This window comes from Siniperca chuatsi, linkage group LG8 (genome assembly GCF_020085105.1).
Source record: "Siniperca chuatsi isolate FFG_IHB_CAS linkage group LG8, ASM2008510v1, whole genome shotgun sequence".
Classification (NCBI taxonomy): Eukaryota; Metazoa; Chordata; class Actinopteri; order Centrarchiformes; family Sinipercidae; genus Siniperca; species Siniperca chuatsi.
This window is the reverse complement of record NC_058049.1, coordinates 9,219,007-9,239,442: the sequence shown is the minus strand read 5'-3', so window position 1 is coordinate 9,239,442 and position 20,436 is coordinate 9,219,007. Positions and strand designations below refer to the sequence as shown.

The 20,436-nt window shown below is 39.7% G+C and overlaps 4 protein-coding genes and 1 non-coding gene across 6 annotated transcripts; 1 reads left to right on the top strand and 4 right to left on the bottom strand.

Moving 5' to 3' along the window:
• Positions 1–72: 72 nt before the first annotated feature.
• Positions 73–154, bottom strand: trnal-aag. The gene has a single exon. It is a non-coding gene; the product is annotated as a tRNA-Leu (tRNA).
• Positions 155–1,040: 886 nt separating this feature from the next.
• On the bottom strand, positions 1,041–6,064 carry aurkb (aurora kinase B). Of its 2 annotated transcripts, none has more exons than XM_044206452.1 (9): positions 6,019–6,064; positions 4,673–4,711; positions 4,377–4,458; positions 4,250–4,295; positions 3,921–4,109; positions 3,045–3,183; positions 2,682–2,830; positions 2,385–2,559; positions 1,041–1,339 (listed from the first exon to the last, which is right to left on the bottom strand). In XM_044206452.1, the coding sequence occupies exons 3-9, from the start codon at positions 4,441–4,443 to the stop codon at positions 1,166–1,168; spliced, it is 939 nt and encodes a 312-aa protein (XP_044062387.1). In that variant the 5' UTR covers positions 4,444–4,458; positions 4,673–4,711; positions 6,019–6,064; the 3' UTR covers positions 1,041–1,165. The 2 variants fall into 2 exon arrangements, with proteins under 2 accessions (XP_044062387.1, XP_044062386.1); XM_044206451.1 differs by having other exon boundaries at positions 5,913–6,038.
• Positions 6,065–7,130: 1,066 nt separating this feature from the next.
• On the bottom strand, positions 7,131–10,474 carry LOC122880885 (F-box/LRR-repeat protein 12-like). The gene is made up of 3 exons (XM_044206442.1): positions 10,339–10,474; positions 10,123–10,198; positions 7,131–9,163 (listed from the first exon to the last, which is right to left on the bottom strand). The coding sequence occupies exons 1-3, from the start codon at positions 10,437–10,439 to the stop codon at positions 8,114–8,116; spliced, it is 1,227 nt and encodes a 408-aa protein (XP_044062377.1). The 5' UTR covers positions 10,440–10,474; the 3' UTR covers positions 7,131–8,113.
• A 198-nt stretch (positions 10,475–10,672) lies between these two features.
• cops6 (COP9 signalosome subunit 6) lies at positions 10,673–16,588 on the top strand. Its single transcript, XM_044206453.1, has 10 exons — positions 10,673–10,806; positions 12,006–12,131; positions 12,286–12,417; positions 12,809–12,897; positions 13,314–13,376; positions 13,474–13,521; positions 13,640–13,754; positions 14,666–14,758; positions 15,015–15,115; positions 16,112–16,588. Exons 1-10 carry the CDS (start codon positions 10,764–10,766, stop codon positions 16,250–16,252), a joined length of 951 nt encoding a protein of 316 aa, XP_044062388.1. The 5' UTR covers positions 10,673–10,763; the 3' UTR covers positions 16,253–16,588.
• Positions 16,589–17,058: 470 nt separating this feature from the next.
• On the bottom strand, positions 17,059–20,022 carry LOC122880886 (pollen-specific leucine-rich repeat extensin-like protein 4). Its single transcript, XM_044206443.1, has 5 exons — positions 19,999–20,022; positions 19,394–19,465; positions 19,263–19,307; positions 19,004–19,164; positions 17,059–18,124 (listed from the first exon to the last, which is right to left on the bottom strand). Exons 2-5 carry the CDS (start codon positions 19,446–19,448, stop codon positions 17,339–17,341), a joined length of 1,047 nt encoding a protein of 348 aa, XP_044062378.1. The 5' UTR covers positions 19,449–19,465; positions 19,999–20,022; the 3' UTR covers positions 17,059–17,338.
• Between the last annotated feature and the right edge of the window lie 414 nt (positions 20,023–20,436).

The following is a 20,436-nucleotide window of genomic DNA, read 5'->3' as shown; positions in this document are numbered from 1 at the left end:
TTCACTACACAACACAAGCTTTCCGTGGAGATAGACAGCAATCATACAAATTGAAAGAAAATGGAAAAGTGATGGCAGCGGTGGGATTCGAACCCACGCCCCCGAAGAGACTGGAGCCTTAATCCAGCGCCTTAGACCGCTCGGCCACGCTACCGTATGACAGCGCTTACGTCTATTTTCTTTTCAAAATCAGAATTTCACTCAGACGCACCGTCGGATGAAATGCTCTGCCAGTTCCTCAACACGTTAATCACAAACAGCAATTTTGTACATGTTAATAACTGTCATACTGCAGAGTATACACGTTTTGTTAGGTACACCCTTTTTATAGTCTATGGGTACACCTAGTTAAAACTAATGCGGCAGCCCTGCAATATATCCTACAGTCATTAAGGTGATAATGGCCAACTTTTGTTTAAACGTAATATTTAGTCTGCCCTCATTGATATAAAGGGTGGATAAAATATTAACAACGCCTCACAAACTACAGCCTCCAAAATGACCATAAAGTGGAATCAAAACTTTTGTAAAACTGTTCAAACAAAAACTGAACAATACAACCTTTATAAAAAGGTAGGGTTTATTGCAGGGCAGCTTTGTATTAGACTGCAGTAGTTTCAGCTAGGTGTACCTAATAAACTGGCAACTGAGTGCATTTGATAACACTTTCTAAAGTTATTAGGTCCTAATCGTATGTTATAATATACTGTTACATAATAAGGCATTCATTAGATGTTCACAATTTTTTTTGGTACTTTTTATTAAAATTTAAAGTATAGCTTGAGGGGATATAAACTCATGCTTTCCACTCCAACCCTCAAACACCTTATCTTGAACTATTTGAGAATATACTCAGTTTGACAGTAGTACTTTGGTGTCAACACCGTCAGATACAGAAATCCAAAATAGAGATGTCCATTTTAAAAAGTTTCAGAAAATAAATGACAATAGAAACACAAAACACCTCAACACAACATACTAGACATAGATAGTGACTGTACAATATAAAAAAGTGGGTATGCACTTATACCCATCATCAAATATGCCAGAATAATGGTAGTTTAAAGCCCATGGCAGCAAAACCAAAACATGCTGGCCCAGAGTCTGTTGTGAAGGACAGATAAAACCCCCCTCAGTGGGAGGTAAGCAGGCAGGCCAGGGGGGCTCAAGATTTCTTGGTGGGGCAGATGGGGGGCAGGACTCGGCGGGAGTTGGTGCGCACCCACAGGTGGTCAATGACACTCTGTAGTGAGAGACGATCGATGGGGTTGTGGCGGAGCAGCTTGCCGATCAGGTCCCGTGCACCATCTGAGATGTTTTTAGGGAACTTTAAATCCACCTGTAAAACAGTAATATAGCATTTATTCATTAAATCTGAACAATGACTGGTGCAGTGACGTTTAATCATTAGGTATGCACAACTCTGAAGTTTATCATTAAGGTTTTGTTTTTTTGTTTTGTTTTTTAAGATTGATTGATGCTCAATATATCATGTCCCAATACTTATGCCATAGTTTTAAACAACTATTACACAACGTCAGCTCATGGTTTGGTATGCTACAGAGTTCACGGACTGAAACACTTATTTTTAACAAAAGTTTCTTCAAATTAGTGGAAAATAAAAACCTGTCTAGATAAAAAAAAAATATCACGAAGACCAAATATTTGACCATGTTTGGATTCTCCAAACAGTTTGGTTGCAAAAATATGATTTTGAAGAATTGTCAGTTAATCATAGACAAGACTATGACTCAACAGAACAGGTGTGGACCACCAGGAAAAGCACAACATTGTTCAATTACTGCTATTTTGCACATGGCTAATTTAAAAGGAAAGTTCCAGTTCATTGCAATTTAGTTCTTATTTTCGTAGTTCTGGCCATCATTTCTAATGTTATAACATTGTACTCCAAGTAAATGAGATCTGGGATCCCAGCAACATCGCAACAACAAAGTCCGTGGGGGCAAGAAACAGCAGCATTTAGACGTAGTCGTACAAGTTTGTAATCAGTTTAGCCATTTTATATCAACCACTTTGTTTGGAGGTAAAAGTCAAAGTGAGCGTATACCAAATAGTGATAATCCATCATTGCACAGGAAAACTGTACACAGAGGATCGTGTTGGGAAACATTTTACGGTTGCCTTTCTTTTATCTTCCTTAAGTTTGGCCAACCAGGGGGTTTGTTAAAAACCTTTATCGTTTGACTGCTTGCATTTCTCGCCCTGTCCATTTAACTCTCGCAATATCAAGATGGTAAGAGAGAGGAAATAGAACACATCCTCTAAAAATGTTTTAGAAGAAGGAACAATAATTCAAGCAACCCAAAAGGTTCCAGATGTTTTCCCCAAACTCCTCTTTTATATATTAGACACCGAACACAAACCTTCATAATTCTTTTGTATGTTTCTGAATGGCTGGCAGTTTCAAAAGGTGGGTTGCCGACCAAGCATTCGTAACAGAGGACCCCGATGCACCACAGGTCCACCTTCTCACTGTGGGTGTGGCCTTCAATCATCTCTGGAGGGAGGTAGTCCAGTGTCCCGCACATTGTACGACGCCTGGTGGTTTAAAACAAAGAGGTGAAGCAGCAACAAGCAGATTCATGTAACATGATACAGCAGTATCGAGCGGGTTCTGACAACACAGTGGTGTGTTGCCATTATGGACTGTGGGTCCTCACCTTAGAGAAGGTGCATGGACAGACCAACCAAAGTCAGCAATTTTCAGCTCTCCACGATAGCCGAGAAGCAGATTCTCTGGCTTGATGTCACGATGAATCACTTTCTTCTCATGGCAATACAAAAGTGCATCAGATATCTCCTCCATGTACTGGAAATGTAAAGAGGTTGGCATCACAACATTTTAACACGTAAATAATACAAACTATTCAAGATAATTAAAACAAGATTGTAGATGTAATCAAGTCCACTGGCCAAACTGCCCTTCAAACACAGGACACAGTGAGTGAGAATTAGCAAATTACTGACTAAAACAATAATAGCACAAATGAAAAGCTCTGCCTTCTAACAGAAACAACTCTTACGGTGGCAGTACGCTGGTCATCAAATCTTCCACATCTCTGTAGCTCCTTGTACATTTCACCACGTGGGGCGTACTCGAGCACCAAGAACACCCTCTTTCGGTCATGGAAGTAATTGTAGAAGCGCAAGATGTTGGGGTGCCTGAGGAGAAAACAGATTATATTTTGAGGAAGCCTTTAGACTGTTACCAAAACCAATCAAAATAAATTTTAAGTCAGAGTGTTCATAGCACAAGATCAAAATTCCTATTGAATTAATGTGTTAATCTGGTATCCCCATAAGCTATCCCTTTTTAAAACCAAACACAAAAACACAAAGTGTTTGTGGAAAATGCACCACCATTAAAACGCTGGTCATCCTTTAAGAGACCTCTAATTTATACTAAAAACAGTAACTCCATTGAAAACACGACCACTTAAATGAGTCTTTAACTAAAAACACCTCTATTGCAGTCAATGAGAAGTTGTCATAAATCAAATGACACCAGCTGCATTTCAGGTTACTGAACCTGTGCACTGCCACCAAGATTTGAAGAGTTAGTTTTGCAATAAATTGTAGTTAACATTTATAATATTGCATGGTCCACCAAAAACATATTGTTTTACCCAATATCCATAATATTGTTTTTAGGAAGAATAAAAATGATTTTCCAAAGTTTTGGTGCAGGTGGTGTTCTTTAGATAATCACAATATGCATTAAAAGGCTCAGGACAAACAAAAATGCACTACTGTTTTCATTTAGCTCAAAGCACATAACCAGTAAATAATTCATCTGAGCATTTGATAAGTGTTCCTGTAATCATCAGTAGATGGTAGCAAAAAGCATGCGAGGAAGTTGTACTGTTGATTATGAAAAATGTTTTTTTCAGGAAACTCACTTGAGATGTGCCTGAATCTCAATCTCCCTCCTGAGTTGATGCTCCACACCCTCCTTTTCCATCTGTGACTTGAACAACACCTTCAGCGCTACGATCGATTGCAGCTTCTTCACCCTCGCAAGGTAGACGTTACCAAATTTGCCCTTCCCTAGTGGTCGACCGATGTCAAAGTCATCGATGGAGACTTTCCTGATGGAAAATAGATGGATTTACTCATGTTACCCCTCCATCTAAATGGTAGAGGCCATCACTTGATGTTTGAAAGCATTACAAAAAAACTGAACTGGCAACCAATACCAAACTCAAGAAGTACAAGGGAATATGCTTACTTTGAGGCTGAACTAGAGGATGAGCCAATACACTCCCTCCCAGGGCCTAAAAATGATAATACAATCAAAACATGTACATTTCCTGAGGTGTCTGACTGTTGTCTGTATGTGAGGAGGGTAATGTTACCTGTGATGGCATTTCTGTCCATCTCTGGTCGTGGCTTCACCTGAACACGCTGTGGGCATGCCACCATGCTAGGGGTTGTTAACTGATATTCAGAAGCAAACACACAGAATTAGGAATGCATTGATAGATGTTTTTGTTTAAGCCAATACAGTTTCAAATATTTTCACACCTGTATCAGCCAATACTGGCATTCTGATAGTACAATGTGTCAGTGGTAGTACAATTGCTGGTAATCAAATGTTGCTTGAACAGTCAAAGGCAAATCTATACATCATTTTACAAATATTACATCTTACCGTTCGTTGGAAACCCCTGGGCTCATAGTTTTCCTTATTCTGTGAAGAAAGAAATACGCACAGCTCACATTAACTTACAGTACATTTGAGCTTATGTCTTCTCTTGTCATTGAAACTCAGCTTTGAGTTGTGTTTGTTTTGTTAGACAATGCTTAAAGAATGCACAGCAATCGGGATGTTGAAGTAGTTTGTACCAATTCATCCTGAAAAGACTCCACATAGCACACTTTCTCTGGGTTGTTTTTTTTGCAGACCGAATTTTATCCACAGCTGCTTTGCGCAAATTCTGTGCCACGTTTATTAAACCCGAATGATGCCTGAAGCCTGAGTCAGGTGCGTTAGGGCCCACAGCTGGTTTCCCTGTTTACTGTGACTTTCACCTAAATGTGCCAGTAGTTGCTTGTAATAACACTTGACTTTCATCAGAGAAGCCATTTTGGGTTTCTTTGTGGTGTCTCACTTCTTTTTCTAAAATTTTGGACAAAAATAGTAGAAACATCTTTCAGTAAAATAATATCTACAACAATACCACAAACTAACTTACAGCAAAAATACTACAGAATCAAACCAACACCTCTCCGAAGTGATCTGCACCGTTGTACTGGATTGCATTAGACTGTGTTCCTTCTGGTCTGGTATTTCAGTTTACATTTCCAGCACCATATTGTGAAAAGATCTGCTATGTAATGTTATTGTATTAATAGAACACATGGGGTGGTCGGTACCCTTAAAAATGTGTCGTTGTAATTGTTTTACTACCTTGTAATGACGTAACAAAAACCCATTTATTATTTAAATAATCATAGTAGTCATATTTTCACTTACAGACATCTAAGTAGCTGCAAGTGCTTCCTGTGGGTTCAGTAAGTAAGTTTAGCTTGTGCTCCATTTAAAAATGATAACGTTACCGGCTCAGTAGGCCAATGTTTGGGTAACGTTAGGCTAAGATGGCACCCTTGCATCATGTTATAATGCAGGGACTGCCTACTACTCCACGGGTTAATTTAGTTTAAATAACACCTGCTAATGTATATAATTTGATGTATACAGCTTATTATTTTAACACAAGATAACGTGTCGAGTTAGCTCAGAAAGGTAGCAAACCCAACGCTAACGTTAGCTAGTTAGCTCGAATCTGTGTCAATTTAAGCTATATAATTTGCGTTTACACGAACCGCTCGTTATACTCATCCGTTGCTCAGTGTTATTTCGCTATCGAACATTAAAAACCAAAACTTACCTGCATCGTAGTGAAGAATTGTAACGTTAGTATGAACGTTTTAGCGAAGAAAGCCCAGTCTTAATATTTTGAACTTTCTCAGCCGCCAACGTTTTCAAAAACCTACCCTTCACGAAGCCGATTGGTCGGTATGCTTCACACCGAAGACTCCCATTGGCTAGAATTGTTGCAAGAGAAAGCGTGTGATTGGTGTACACCGACACTAGTCAGACGTCGACCCGCCCTCACTTCCTGTCAATTCTTGCTGGGTAGTCTACTGTGTTGTTGTTGATACGTTACTGTTGTTTTCTTTATAAATCTGGCCAAATTAACTAAATCATATTGCCATTTACGTTTCCTTCATAAAACTGAATAAATAGGTTTATGCCTGTGATGTCATCAATTATCTTTGAAGCCGTATAGAACATCAGGCAGGTCCTCATGTGACATTCAAATAGGAGCATCTCTGTCATGACCCCCTTTGTCTCTGGTTCCTGTTGACTATATTCTACTGACGCCTCTTCCTGACTACTATAATCACAATGACCTGGTGAATCTTGGTAAGAGGTGATGTTTTAATTAATGACAACATCTAGGGCTGCAATTAACAATTATTATCGTTATGAAATATCTGGCGGTTATGTTCAGCATTAATTCATTAATTGTCTATTCAATGAAATGTCAAAAATAATGAACAAAATGCGCATAACAATTTCTACCAAGGTGACTTCTTCAAATATCTTGTTTTGTCCAATAAACAGTCCAAAATCCAAAGATATTCCATTCACAATGATATAAAATAAAGGAAAGCTGAAAACCCTCTCATTGGAGAAGCTAGAGCAAAAGAAATCATGGTGTTTGTCCTTGAAACATGACTTAAACAATTAATTCACTATCCAATTTGGCAGAGATGAATTTACTGCCAATCAACTATTTGATTTATCAACTAATTGTTTCAGCTTTGACTACTTCCTTTTGTTGCAGATCAGATGTGTGAATAAGATTCACTAAAACGAAGCTTCATGACAGCTTAACATTGTTAAATATATCATTTTCCCCCATTCAGAAGCAGCACATGCTGTTAAGTTGTGTTTTAATGAGTCAAGTTGATATGTGCAGGCTTCTTGATTAACCACTAGATTTCATGAGAAGTCAGTCAAAACAAAGATCTTTAATGATGTTTTTTTAGAGAATGATGCAGATAGCTAACAAAATACAAAGACAAATGATGCTTAAGGATTTGTTTGTTCAAAATAGGTTTATTCAAAACAATTTCTCATTTCTCATTGTAACCTTCTTTAAATGGTTGATTTAAATGCAACACAATTCATGTCAGTGACACAGATCTTCCATGTTTCCCCTCATTAATACAATAAACAGACATCTACAATTACCATTTCTTAATTCATAATTTCTAAAAATCATATAGTAAAAAACTGAGAAAGTAACAGGCAACTGGGACTTGATAAAGATGAACTGAAATATGTTATGTTGTTCTGTTACACTAAAACCATACACCTGCTTGTTACAGATATATTTTCTAAATGTATACATTGTTGAAAAGAAGTGAAGGAACAGGAAACAGGTGGATCATTGCCAGCAGTATGCTTCAGTTGGTTCTTTGCCTTTGTAGCTGACACCTGCCGACACACCGTCTTTACAGTCTGCAGTGGCAGTTCCATATTTTGTTTTATATTGTGACTGAGTTTAAAAAAGATTATGCTAAAAACATATTTATTTTTGTCCGCATTCTCCATGTGAGCAATTAGTTTGGAAGTGAGACAGCCCTAAAGCACTAGGGTTGGACGATATGATGATATATAACGTGAGACGCTTATAATGTTGTAGCTCTAACTTTAATATGTCTGGGTCACCGAGGCAACGTTGCAAATCAAGGAGCAAGACTGCTTTGTGGCAAGATGATTTTTTTCATCAATGTGATGAAGTACCTTAATTTGTCAGGTATTTTTAATTTGCAGGATTAGCCAACAGACATGCCTGTCTGTACTATATCACAATATATAGCTCCATTAAAAGTAAGCTTTTGTTCAAGTTTGAAGAAAAATGGTTTGAAAATATCCTAGCCTAGTTATATGCACATGCACAATAATAAAAACCTAAGTCACTCATTATATCAATAACACAATATAAAATGACATATGCCTGTGTGGAAGAGGACTTTATCCAGATTGGCCACTTGTATACAGCAGTAGAGACCGCATTTAGTCTGCACTGATCTGAACAGAGCAGTTGGTGAAAACTAGTATGCAAGATGGCAGTAGGACAGCCAGTGAGCGACGCAAACTTGGAATGGGATCGTTCATATCTAGTGTCTTGTTCTCATCATTGCTGGTATCTCCACCTGCAGCTTCCTCACTGTCCTGCTCTTCTCCACTACCACCATCCTCCCCCTCCACCACTGGTGGACATTGCCGAGGCTGGAAGATCACGTCTAAAAACTCCAGACGCCGGAGCCCACGGAGCATCCTGCAGCTCCGCACTATCTGCATCTCACTGAGTGTGCAGGCCCACAGGCACAGACACTTCAGGTCCTTCAGACGGCTGGCACAGAGCAAGCCTGGCCCCACCTCCTTACCACCCAGGCTCAGCTCCTCCAGTCCGAGCCATCCTGCCCCCAGCCCGAGGGAGGCCATCTGTAACTGGTAGCCTTGCCGCCCAGTGATGCCTATTTCCAGAAACTTAAGCCTGGAAAGCCCTTCCACACCACAGATGCCGTCCTTGGTAGCACAGCTCCTGAGCCCGTTAGCCGTCACACGAAAGGTGTCGCGCAGCTCCAATCGACTGAGCCTCTCCCATGATGTCAGACTCTGCAGATGCTGGTCTGTGAAAGAGGGCACGTTGTTAAGGACTAACCTCTCAATACAGATCCCTGATGGAGAGCCAAGTCCTTTTCCTTTCTGATCCCTTCTTCGCTGTTGAGCACCAACACTGGATGTGGCTTCTGCTCGTTCTTGGGAACTAGCAGATGAAGTAGGAGTCTGGTTGAAAAATTCACGAGGCAGCTCACAGCCACGCAGCTCCAGGACCTGCAAAGACGGAGGGAGGAGCTGGCAACTGGGCAGGATTCTCAGGTCTGCATGCAGAAGATACAGCTTACTCAGCCGAGGGCACTTTGTGGACAAAGCTTTGAGCCAAGACTCAGAGAGGAAGGTGCCCCCTCGGGCAGAAAGCAGCAAACCACGCAAGCGTAGGCATCTTAGTCCGCAACCCAGGTACTGACGCAGCAGGAGCCAAAGTATGCGGGATGTCACCTAATAAACAATGGACAGTCCATGACGTGTGTGTTGAGGGTGGGGGATGGGAGGCAAAAGAGAGATGGTTTCTGTCAATAACTACACAGACACACACAACCCATATGTAATAGCATTTACTTCAATAGAGTCTAATGGCAAGATATGTTTATTTGTAGAGCACATTTCATACACAAAAGGGAATTCACAAAGTGCTTCACATAATGCATTAAAAACGTTGAAAAGGACATGCAAATTAAAATGTTAGAAACCATTAAAAAAACAATTCTAAATATGAATTTAGAGAGATACATAGTAGATAGGTAACCATTTGCAAGGTGGATAATGTTGAGTGCTAAAGGTTCAGTCAAAGTTTTTCATCTGGATTTCTAGGTGGTCAAAGTCTGGGCAAGTCTTGTTTCTCCTGGATGTTTGTTCCAGTTCTGTGGAGCATAGTAACTACATGCCGCTTGCCTATGTTTAGTCTGGACTCTGGGAACAGTCAGCAGTCTGGTACCAGATGACTTGAGTGTTCATATGCTAAAAGACAGTCAGAGATGTATTTTATGTATCAGTACTTTAACTATGACACACTGGAAGTGCTGAGTATTGGAGTAATGTATTCAGTACTTTTTGTAAGGACTCTTGTATTGTTCATACTACGATAATTTTCAACCTGTCAAAATGTCAAAGTTTAAACCCGAGTTCCTAATTACACCAAGATTCATGACTTGGTTTTAGGTTTTTCAAAGACAGAGAGTTGAGATGAGCGCTGACTCTCAGCATTTCTTCTTTATCGCCAAATACAGTGGTAAAGTTATTGGTACATATGATTTTCATGTATTAGCAATTGTATGTGTTGTACGGCTATTTTATCAGATTGCATAGATTTTTTTTAATGTGGACGTGATGAAATAAACACTACACTGTATTAAAAGAAAAAGGGGAATTTAAAGCCACATTGCCAGTAACATCCTTACCCCTTTCCATGCGGTCAGATCGACAAACCTCCACAGTCTTTGGTCTTTAACAAGGCGTTTCCATCTCTTACACACTCTAAAAAAAAACACCGTAAAATACAACAAATAACTTAATCATGTGACATGAGTCACAACAAAGGCAAAGCTAGTACTGACTTTTGTTTCGTAAGAGGAATAACTGGTAAAATACGGTCAGCAAAGTTAAATTCCCCTTACCTTCCAGCTCTGACGAGCTCCCGTACGCTCAAATACGACAATACGTCAATTAAAATGTTTTCGGGAAAGTAATCCAGGTTACAGCCTTTAAATTCATCCATTTTGTAAACAAAACTCTTTAAACCTTCGACACGGACTAATATCCCGACGCACACAGGTTGCGCTCACATCAGCAATCCCCAGGAAACAGCTGCACGTTGACAGTAGGACCTAACGGATATTTGCCGATTAAATCAAATATGCTTCTTTATGCTCAACATAGCGTGTCTCGGTGAAAACCACTCTATCTTTCTGTAAACACCTGGAAAATTTAGCACAATAATTATGTGGTAGAGCTTATTTTAAAACATCCCGGTGAAGCGATATTGCCACCTAACGTTCGTTAGGTTAACAGTCAAGTGCGCCTGCGCGGTTTACCGGACAAGATGGCGACCAGCAATGGTGGAGGAATGGAAGTGGATGGGGCAGGCGAGTATTTCTCACTTATCTCATAATTTCTGGCCGATATCAACATGAACCCGTATGCAGATTGTCGCATGTGTTGTACATTCGTGTTATGGGTGGCCGTAAGTGGTGAATTTGTGGTGTTACAGGTGGTAGGTAGCGAGCTTGCTGACATAAGCGGGTTAACGTACGCGGCTCTGCTGTAAAGCTGTCAACAAATTCATCACTTTGGACGTTTGAGTCAGTATTATCCTCTGCTCTCTTACTGGAGTCTGCTCCAGGAATGTCAACCGAAGTCTATCAGCACAGACCGGTTTGAGGAAAACCCAAATGACAACCTGTAACAACAACCCAATCTCAAATTAGGGCTGGTCGTGGACATCCGCTGTCCATGAGATGAACCGATATATCGGGCTCTCTGTACCGTTCAATATTTAGAATTTAAATTGATATCAAGGATTATGTTGATAATTGTTATTAGGATACATTTTTTTCAGCAGTATGGCATCGAACAACGGTAAAATGAAGCAACAGAATACTAATTAAGGGAAAATCATATTTTATTATTAGTTTTAGTATTATAAGTTAAGTAATAATAAGTTATAAGGTATTAGATTTGAAGACATCACTGAGTGCCCTACTTGGCATATTATCAAATGTTTGTGGTTGTAAGTTGACCCCGACTGCTACTGGATTTTTGAGGCCAGTGTTGATATTTGAGAGTTACAAACTCCTGATAACAATATATCTGCCAATATTTGTATTTTAACGTAGTTGCATATCATAAACACATTTTTTTGATAGTGGTGATACAATAATATCTGTAATAAGCTAATATTGGCCTGCAGGTTTATTGGTCTGGCTCTACTGTTGTTATATTGGATTGGCTTCAAACACACGTCACTGAATCCCAACTTGTCATACTGGCAAATTATTGTGGTTGTAGTTTGTTATAACAGTTATCTGCATTTATTTCGGTTATGAATCTGATCATTTTTTCTTGATTAACTCATTAGTCATCTATGAAATATCAGGAAATTGTGAAAAATGTGCTTTACAAGTTCCCAGAACCCAAAGTTATTCAATTTACAATGATATAAAGCAGAAAAGTTGATTAATTTTTATGTCAAGCATCTGATCAATTAATCAACTACTTATTTCAGCACTATTGTAGTTGCTGTAGTGTTAAAGCCCCTGTTATTTGTGTTTCCGTGTGACTGTAGCCAGCCCCAGTGTTATGGCCTCAGGGGTCACCGGGAGTGTTTCTGTGGCCTTACACCCTCTGGTTATCCTCAACATATCCGACCACTGGATACGCATCCGTTCACAAGAGGGACGACCAATGCAGGGTATGTATGACAACACTATGCAAGAAAGACGGCATGTAAGCAGTAACGTAATGTACAGTTGCGTCTCATGTTCAGCTCAGTTGCTCTGTAACTGAGGGTAATGAAACAGGTTATTACAGCAGATGTTGTTCATTGTGTTTTTTCTCCTGCTCAGTGATTGGAGCCCTGATCGGAAAGCAGGAGGGGAGAAACATCGAGGTGATGAACTCCTTTGAGTTGCTGTCTCACACCATAGATGACCGTGTGCATATTGACAAGGAGTACTACTACACCAAGGAGGAACAATGTAAGTGGTTTGTGTGCGCCCTTCTGCGTCCTGCTTGTTTCAGGAAGTGACTTAATTAACGATATTGGTAAAACCAGCATCTGTGAGATCAATTCATTTTCACAGATTAGCTTTTCTGAATTTGTTTTCGTGTAATAATAGAAATGAAAGTGGAAAAGCTGATAAGACATGAACTTCTCAGTCATTTCAGCTCAGATGACACTGAGATACAGATGCATGCATGTTTGTTTCTCTGTCGAGTTTATTGTTTACTGTAAGGGTCCAGAGGTGATTTGCTTCACCAAGGGATAGCAACATTAGATTCAGTTATTGATAAATGATTACTCATTAGTCAAAGGTGGTTAATACACAAAGTCAAGTACTTGTTGTAGAATTTCATTTTGTCTCTCAGTCAAACAGGTCTTCAAAGAGATGGAGTTCTTGGGTTGGTACACCACAGGCGGCCCCCCTGACCAGTCAGATATTCATATTCACAAGCAGGTAGGTAGGCAAAACTTAAAGTTGCTATATGATCAGATCCTCACTCACTGAGTCAGTGGCAAGTGACAACCGCGCACAGCTACTTTAAAACGCAAAGCAAGGCTGTCTTGCTGCAGCATTGACCTCGATTGGTCAGATACCTGAGCTACAACTTTTACTTTGAAAGCAAATAACTTGAGTAGTAGTGTTAATATTGCAGAAATTCTCACATGTTTTGTTAATGATTCATGTTCAGCCAACACAGAGATTGTGTTTACTGAATTCCAACACAATGTCAACCTAAAAAACTACATGCAGTGTCATCATCATATTACAAATGGATGATTTAATAAAAGTAAAACCATCTTAAAGTCTGATACTTATGTCAGATTGTGTATGGTACATTTTCCTACTGTTATTTCCCTCTTCTCTGCCAGGTGTGTGAGATTATTGAGAGCCCTCTCTTCCTCAAGCTCAACCCAATGACCAAACACACTGATGTGAGTTCCTCTGCATTTTCACTTCAATAATGAGAAAATACCATAGTTGTGTATTTAGATACAGCTGCTTTAAATAACATGACATTTTCTCCTTCAGCTTCCTGTTAGTGTTTATGAATCTGTGATTGACATCATCAGTGGCGAGGTACTCTTTATAATTTCATATCTACATATCCTGTCTTGCAGCAGTGACCCAGTTTCTCACAGATAATTGTTTAAATTTGATCTGTTTTATTTATTTGTTTGTTTTCCCTTTAATCTAGGCTACCATGTTGTTTGCCGAGCTGACGTACACTCTGGCCACAGAGGAAGCAGAGAGAATCGGCGTTGACCACGTGGCTCGAATGACAGCCACCGGCACAGGAGAAAACTCAACAGGTAAAGGTTAAACACAGTGAGCGAGTTTACATGCACTCTTCAATGACCTGTTAGTTGTAAGCTTTGAAATGAAAGATTTAAAAAGACAGACTTAGTAGAGCAGCCATACATTAGTCTAAGCTCTGGACTGTAATGGACAATCTTGTTTTCAAGATGTACTTATTTACATAATCCCCTGTACACAAAGGACTCATTTCTGCAGGTATTTAGGATGTAATTATAAATTAATTTCTTTCTGTAGGGGAAGTGTAGGAGATTCTGGTGTCTCTTACCTGTGGTTATGTGAAGTCTGATTCTTCAACGCATACTCAGTGAATTTTCTGCCATATACTGGTATCAGTTCTTTATACTGTAAATATATTACGTAGACCTAACTAAAACACTCCAAATTTAGATGTATAAGAGAAAAATGTTCAAAATCTCTAAAGTTAATGTGTAACAAGTGAAGGGAAGACTTCTTTTCAATTTCATGATTTTGAAGCAGATTCCAGGCTCTCGTATCGCTTGCACATTAGTCATTAGAACTACAGTTGTGTTGTGATTGCTGCTACATATTAAATTCAAGATTATTTGTGGAGATGTCTCATATAAAAGCAATTCAGTTCCTTGCAGTGTAATAAAATAGTGGGAAATAAACATATAGATACAAACAGAATGCACACATACACACAACAATGGGGGGGGAAAGCAATCAAATGCTAAATTAAACAAAGATGTCTTTAATTTATTCTTAAAAGAAGATGGTTAATGTGCAAACTTCAAAGCAGCAGGCAGGCTGAATTCTCTATCGCCAGATTTTGAATGAACTCTAGAAATTTGGAGGAAGCGGCTGTCTTGTGACCTGACTGATATTAGACACTCATCAAAAATGAATTCTGTCTGAATAAGTTTCTCTCTGTCTTCTCTGTTAGTTGCTGAACACCTTATAGCCCAGCACAGTGCGATAAAGATGCTCCACAGCCGGGTGAAGATCATTCTAGAGTACGTCAAAGCTGTGGAAACAGGTGAGAGGGCGACAGCGTCTTTTTAATGAGGCTTTGAGAGCAAAGAATGTGAAAACAAGTCTGGAAAACAGCTGTTTTTGAATGAGATGTTTCCTTTCCTCACTTTTACACCATTAAGGGAGGCCCCTCAAACACACCCCCATAATTACAAGCCCCTGTTTGATACTGTCTTGACAGCATCATCTTACCTCACTGTTGTGGTATACTGTGCTTTAACATGTTTTTTCTCTTGCCTGTCTGTCTTCCTGTACTGCAGGAGAGGTGCCATTTAACCACGAGATCCTTCGAGAAGCAAACGCCCTGTGCCACAGACTGCCGGTTCTCAGCACCACAAAATTCAAAACTGACTTCTATGATGTAAGCAAGCGTTGTGTACCTTCGCGTACAAAATGTTTTTTATACTTCTAACGCATGGTGATGTTTTCATCAAAATGACAGTTAAAGGTTAAGGCTGGCATTACGTTTTCCTAAGACTCAGATTATTGAACAACATCAACAAAACAGAGAAAGGAGGAGATAACAGGGATGGCAGTACAGTGATGTGTTTACAGTAGGTACTTAAACGATACATTATCCTTATACATAAAGATGGTCCTTACAATGTTTGTCTGTTTCAACAGAGTTTTGAGCCCAGTGTTGGCATAAATAAGAGAGGTCTGCCATGTTTTCTCAACATTTTCTTTGACAAAGCACATACCTGAGCTTCTATATATATTTTTATTTTACAAAAGAGCAAAAACTACTACCAACTACCATTGTAGTTTTTAGCAAACTTTACTCAAATAGGAGGAAGTATTATATTTGTTGGGGACTATTTTCAGCTGCGGGTTAATACACTTTTTATGTACTAGTGAGTATTTTCAGCACCAGGACTGTATGTAGGATTGACTCTACAGTGCCCATGTTCGTAGTAATGAAGAAACATGTCACCCAGCGCTACAGTGTGGTTCACTGATGTGTCTTTAATAGTTTTAGGACAACAGTTCAGGTCTATGACACGGATGACTAAGTGATATATGGCTTTGGACACATTTGTTAGTGTGATAAATTCATTGTTGGCGATAAGAAAAATATAGAATATTGCCTTCAATGTTTAACTTAGCAGGAAACAAGATTGAACAATGCAGATGACTTTCACTGTAAACCCAAAGAACACTTCACTTCCGCTCCGTGTAAATTCTTCAATTATTTAATTGAAAGATTTGAATCTGCACTTCAGACAGAAACTTAAAAATTAAAGATTAGACTGTTACAGTTATGATCACAGCTTTTTAGCAACGCTCAAACAGTCTTTTTCTGTGTTGCATTGCCAAGCAAGTGATTTTTATAACTGTGCTTCTTTTTTTCCTGCAGCAATGTAATGATGTGGGCCTCATGGCCTATTTAGGCACCATCACCAAAACATGCAACAGCATGAATCAGTTCATCAACAAGTTCAACGTCCTGTATGACAGACAGGGCATCGGCCGGAGGATGAGAGGACTCTTCTTTTGAGCTGGCAGTTAGCCAAAGCAGAGAGACAAACAAGCACTGCAGTTAATTTTCTCTGTTTTGTTCTTTTTTTGGTTTGTTTGTATTTTGGTCAGCTAAAATAAATTCTTAAACCAACAGTAGCTTTTCAAACCAGTTTACCATTTTCAACCACAAGTGTATCTAAAAGCACTTAATTTCACCAGTCAGTAAGAGATATGTACAAAATTGCTCCTCTTTCTTGGGTATGCACAGAAATGAATCCACTGTACATGAACGTTATATTATTTTACCCTGTTTGTTTTATTGTTTCATGTTTCTGTATGTAATAAACAATCTGATGATTTTTTTTTCATGGGACTTTGACTCTTCTTCTTTCTAAGGTTAAATGATTATAGTAGGGTACATATTATAGTAACTATACACAACACACAGCTCATAAAAATGTCAGACCTGCACTTTGAAATGTGTCTATTAAAGTCAGCTATGTGTAGGTGCAGGTTTATTGTCTGGAGTGTTTGCATTTAGCTTGTCTTTTGAAGTTGTGTTCCTGCTGTTCGATTGCCTTTGAGGGTTTAAACACAACCGTATGAGGCAGGAAAAGGGGGGCAGAGTCGGAGCTTCTAACAGGAGTCAGCATTTTTATGGGTATTAAATGTACAGAGGAACTAGACATAATGAACACCCAGCCTGCAAGTTGGCACTTCTACTTTACTAGTCTGCTCTTACCTGCCATGTGGCACTGGGAGGAGCAAACCTTTTCTTTCCTTTCTGTCGCACTTCTTTAAAAGTATATTCGAAGCCAAAATACAACTCATTCACTGATGAGAAACTGTTTTGTGACACTTTATTATCTCATTACTCATCAAATAATTCGCATTACATGCTTGTGTTGACTGAAAACTGCTTTTTTTACTTGCTGACAGTGATGGTAAATACATTAACAGTTGCCAATTTAATAAGGTTTAAACAAATACTGCAAATTTTAGTACAGGTTGTATTCCATGACTGTACATTTGCAAGATCTTAAAACCCTTGAAAATATGAAATTGTTCAACTTAAATGTTTTCAATCAAAGTCACACCTTTCCTCCAACACGTCCTGGATGTTTTACTGACTGTGGCCTGACTCTGCAGGCTCATCAGCAGCAGGCTGTGGGTACTGGAAGCGGACCGGGTCGTACAGATCATCCCTGGGGTCGTAAGGCATAGGGTAGTAGTAAGGGTAGTGGGCTACTTTCTTCTCCATGGGAGCAGGAGGAACTGGCACCTCCACTGGTTTCTCTTTCTCTTCCTCCTCCACAGGAGGGGGTGGCGGTGGGGGGACCACGATCTTCCCTTTCATGGGTCTGGGTGGGTGGTCAATCAGGCAGTCGGGGTCCCAGTATGGGTCACAGTCGTACTCCATGCCCTTGAAGGTGCGGATGGGGGCCGGGGGAGACTTCTTGACGAGGATTGGTGGAGGTGGGGCAGACTTTTTTGGTGGAGGGGGAGGAGGTTGGGGCACTGCAACTGGGGCTGGAGGGGCTTTCTGGGGGGTGCAGTGGGGATGGTAGCGGGGGTCGCAGAGCACAGGCACGGAGCCGGTGGGCAGGTAGACGATGTGGGGCTTACAGAGGGGATCCTTGTTGTTGCACAGGTAGAGAACGTCGGCCTGGGAAATGGCTGGAGCAGCAGGAAGAGGAGGAGGGGTTGCTGGGGGCTCTGTGGGCTTTGGGACCCCTTTCATTGGAGGTGGGGGAGGAAGAGCGACTTTGCACTTCTTGTCTGTAGCTGGGTCACACATGATCATCGGCACTCCCAGTTTGCTCTGGAAATAGGAAGCGTTTGGGCCATAGGTGTGCTCCAGGTACCTCATCTGCTGGTAGAGCATCCGCAGCTTGTCGATCTCATAGAGCTGAGAGGTAGGGGAAAAACATTAATGTGCTAAAACATAACATATTTTCAATTCATAGAGGCCTTTAATAAAGATGAATCAATGTGGAATATATATATTTTATTTCTATATTTTACTGCTTAATTTAAATTTATTAATTTGGACTAAGTCTGTCCTGAAAGCCTACAACACAATATGATTATAACCACAATTTTATGACTAATATTCAAGAAAGTGGGCTGTGCACTGTTCTATGCAACATGAAGAGTTCAAAGTCAAGACAGTGCGAGGGTTTAGGACATCCCTGGTTTGAGTCCAGTAGCACGTCATGCCCCAAATCTCTCCCCTTATTTGCTGTAAACTCTCTACTGTCTAATCCACGAAAAAATGCCCCCCACTCTGGTCTGCAACCCAAGTGAGCATCATCCTCGTCTGACTAGTAGCTGTTATATTATTCATTATTTTCAATTGGAATCTGGTAACATGATCCAGTGATTTGGGCTGGTTATCAACAGAAATCTGACAGTTAATAATATATATAATAATTTTTATTTATTTACTGGGACATGGGAATGTTTTTTTTTTTGCTTCACAGCACGAAGCCCCAAAGTCAAATTTATTTATTTTCAATGTAACATTTCAAAAAACTTTCTGAGGCATTTTGCAATGTAGGGACCCAGTTGTGCGTTTGTAGATATTGACTTTACTGTCACTTGATTACAAAGTGTGAATTCTGCTTTAGGATAAATTTCTGCTTTTATAATTATTATGGAAGTCATACTACCAGAATAAGGCATTTGATTCTCACTGGAGTCTCCCAGAGTAAGAATGTGTGCACTTATCCATTCACAAAATCTCATATCTTTACAGGTAATATAGATTTTTAATATAGTGTCTTACCCCCTCAGTGTGTCCGATGCTGCTGTAGTAGCGGTAGTAAGCCTGGAAGTCTGGGTTTCCTCTGTACCACCTGGGGTCCGCGTTACGCTTCGGTCTGGAGTGAGTCAGAAAGCTGTTTGCTTTCTCTGAGTCAATATTCACATCATTGACGGGGACCATCTCTGTTAATAGAGGAGATGAAGCTCAGTCCCTTAAAATATAAAGTGCTTCTTAACAGTTATTAAAGTTTATGCTTAAGTTATTTAAGATCTGCAGTTACCTTCCTGCTTGATGGCATTTAACAAAGATTTGGCCTCCAGCAGGCCTGGAAGAGGAGACAAATCAGTTGATGGATGTTGATTACCATGTTTCTGGCACATTTTTGTTGTACAATAAAGAACCAGAACTGACCTGGAAGCAGCATCAGACAGCAGAGAGCCCCCGCTGACCATAATGAGGAAATCATCTTGAACCCCTGCAATCCTGAGGGGGAAGTGTTTTATGGCAAAAATAGATTTGGATCATTTAGGAAAAAAGGACAATTCTCAAAAAAGTTGCTATTTGGTAACAAAAGAAAGAAATATCATTTGTAATCTTTTTAAAACTAATTTCACAATATTCAGACGCCAATACTCACTAAGAAAAGCAAATTTTAAAGGGTATGGTAACTACTTTGTCCTTTTCACATTACATTTTCTTACTGAAATCGAGGCCTTTCCCCCCAGAATTTAAATGTACAATAGATTAGGGGAAAATGTCTTTTAATGTTTAACAGTATCACAAGAAATTCATCTAGATGAAGCTCCTAACTAAGTGTATGTGTATCTGATGAACTACAGTATATGTCTCCAGGTAAACCACATGTCCTACTTTGGTTCTAAAAAAACACTTATCAGTATGAAATATAACACAAAGCAGCTACAGGAATTGAAGTTATAGCATTTAACTGAATTAAATGCAGTTTTTGTTCAGTTTACCAGCATTGTTGCCTAATCATCTGACCATGTTATACTCACCTGCTCAGGAGGCTGTCTTCACTGCACTAACAGGGCTGAGTGGGTTAAATACAGATCCCTGTGTCAGATCCCCCTGAAACATTATCTCCTATCCAATAGGACTCCACCAACTTTGAAACCAAAATCTAGTCTCCACCTCTCTTTTAATACCGTTTCATATGGGACCTTTGGCGCCAATTAAGAATATAAAGCCCCTGCACTTTTAGCAGCAAAGCCATAAAGAAAACAGACTTCAAATGGAAACTCCCCATTAAGTCTGGAAGGAAAGCATCACCTGCTGAGACAACTGCAACTGTGGGGAAAATGCTGCCTACGAACACAATACCTCAGCCAAAAGAACAGTTAGAGATCACAGACGACAACGTGAGCGGCCTTAAGATACATTCTAACATGAGTTGATAGAAATTTCTATCAACACTATCTTTTACTCTGAGAACA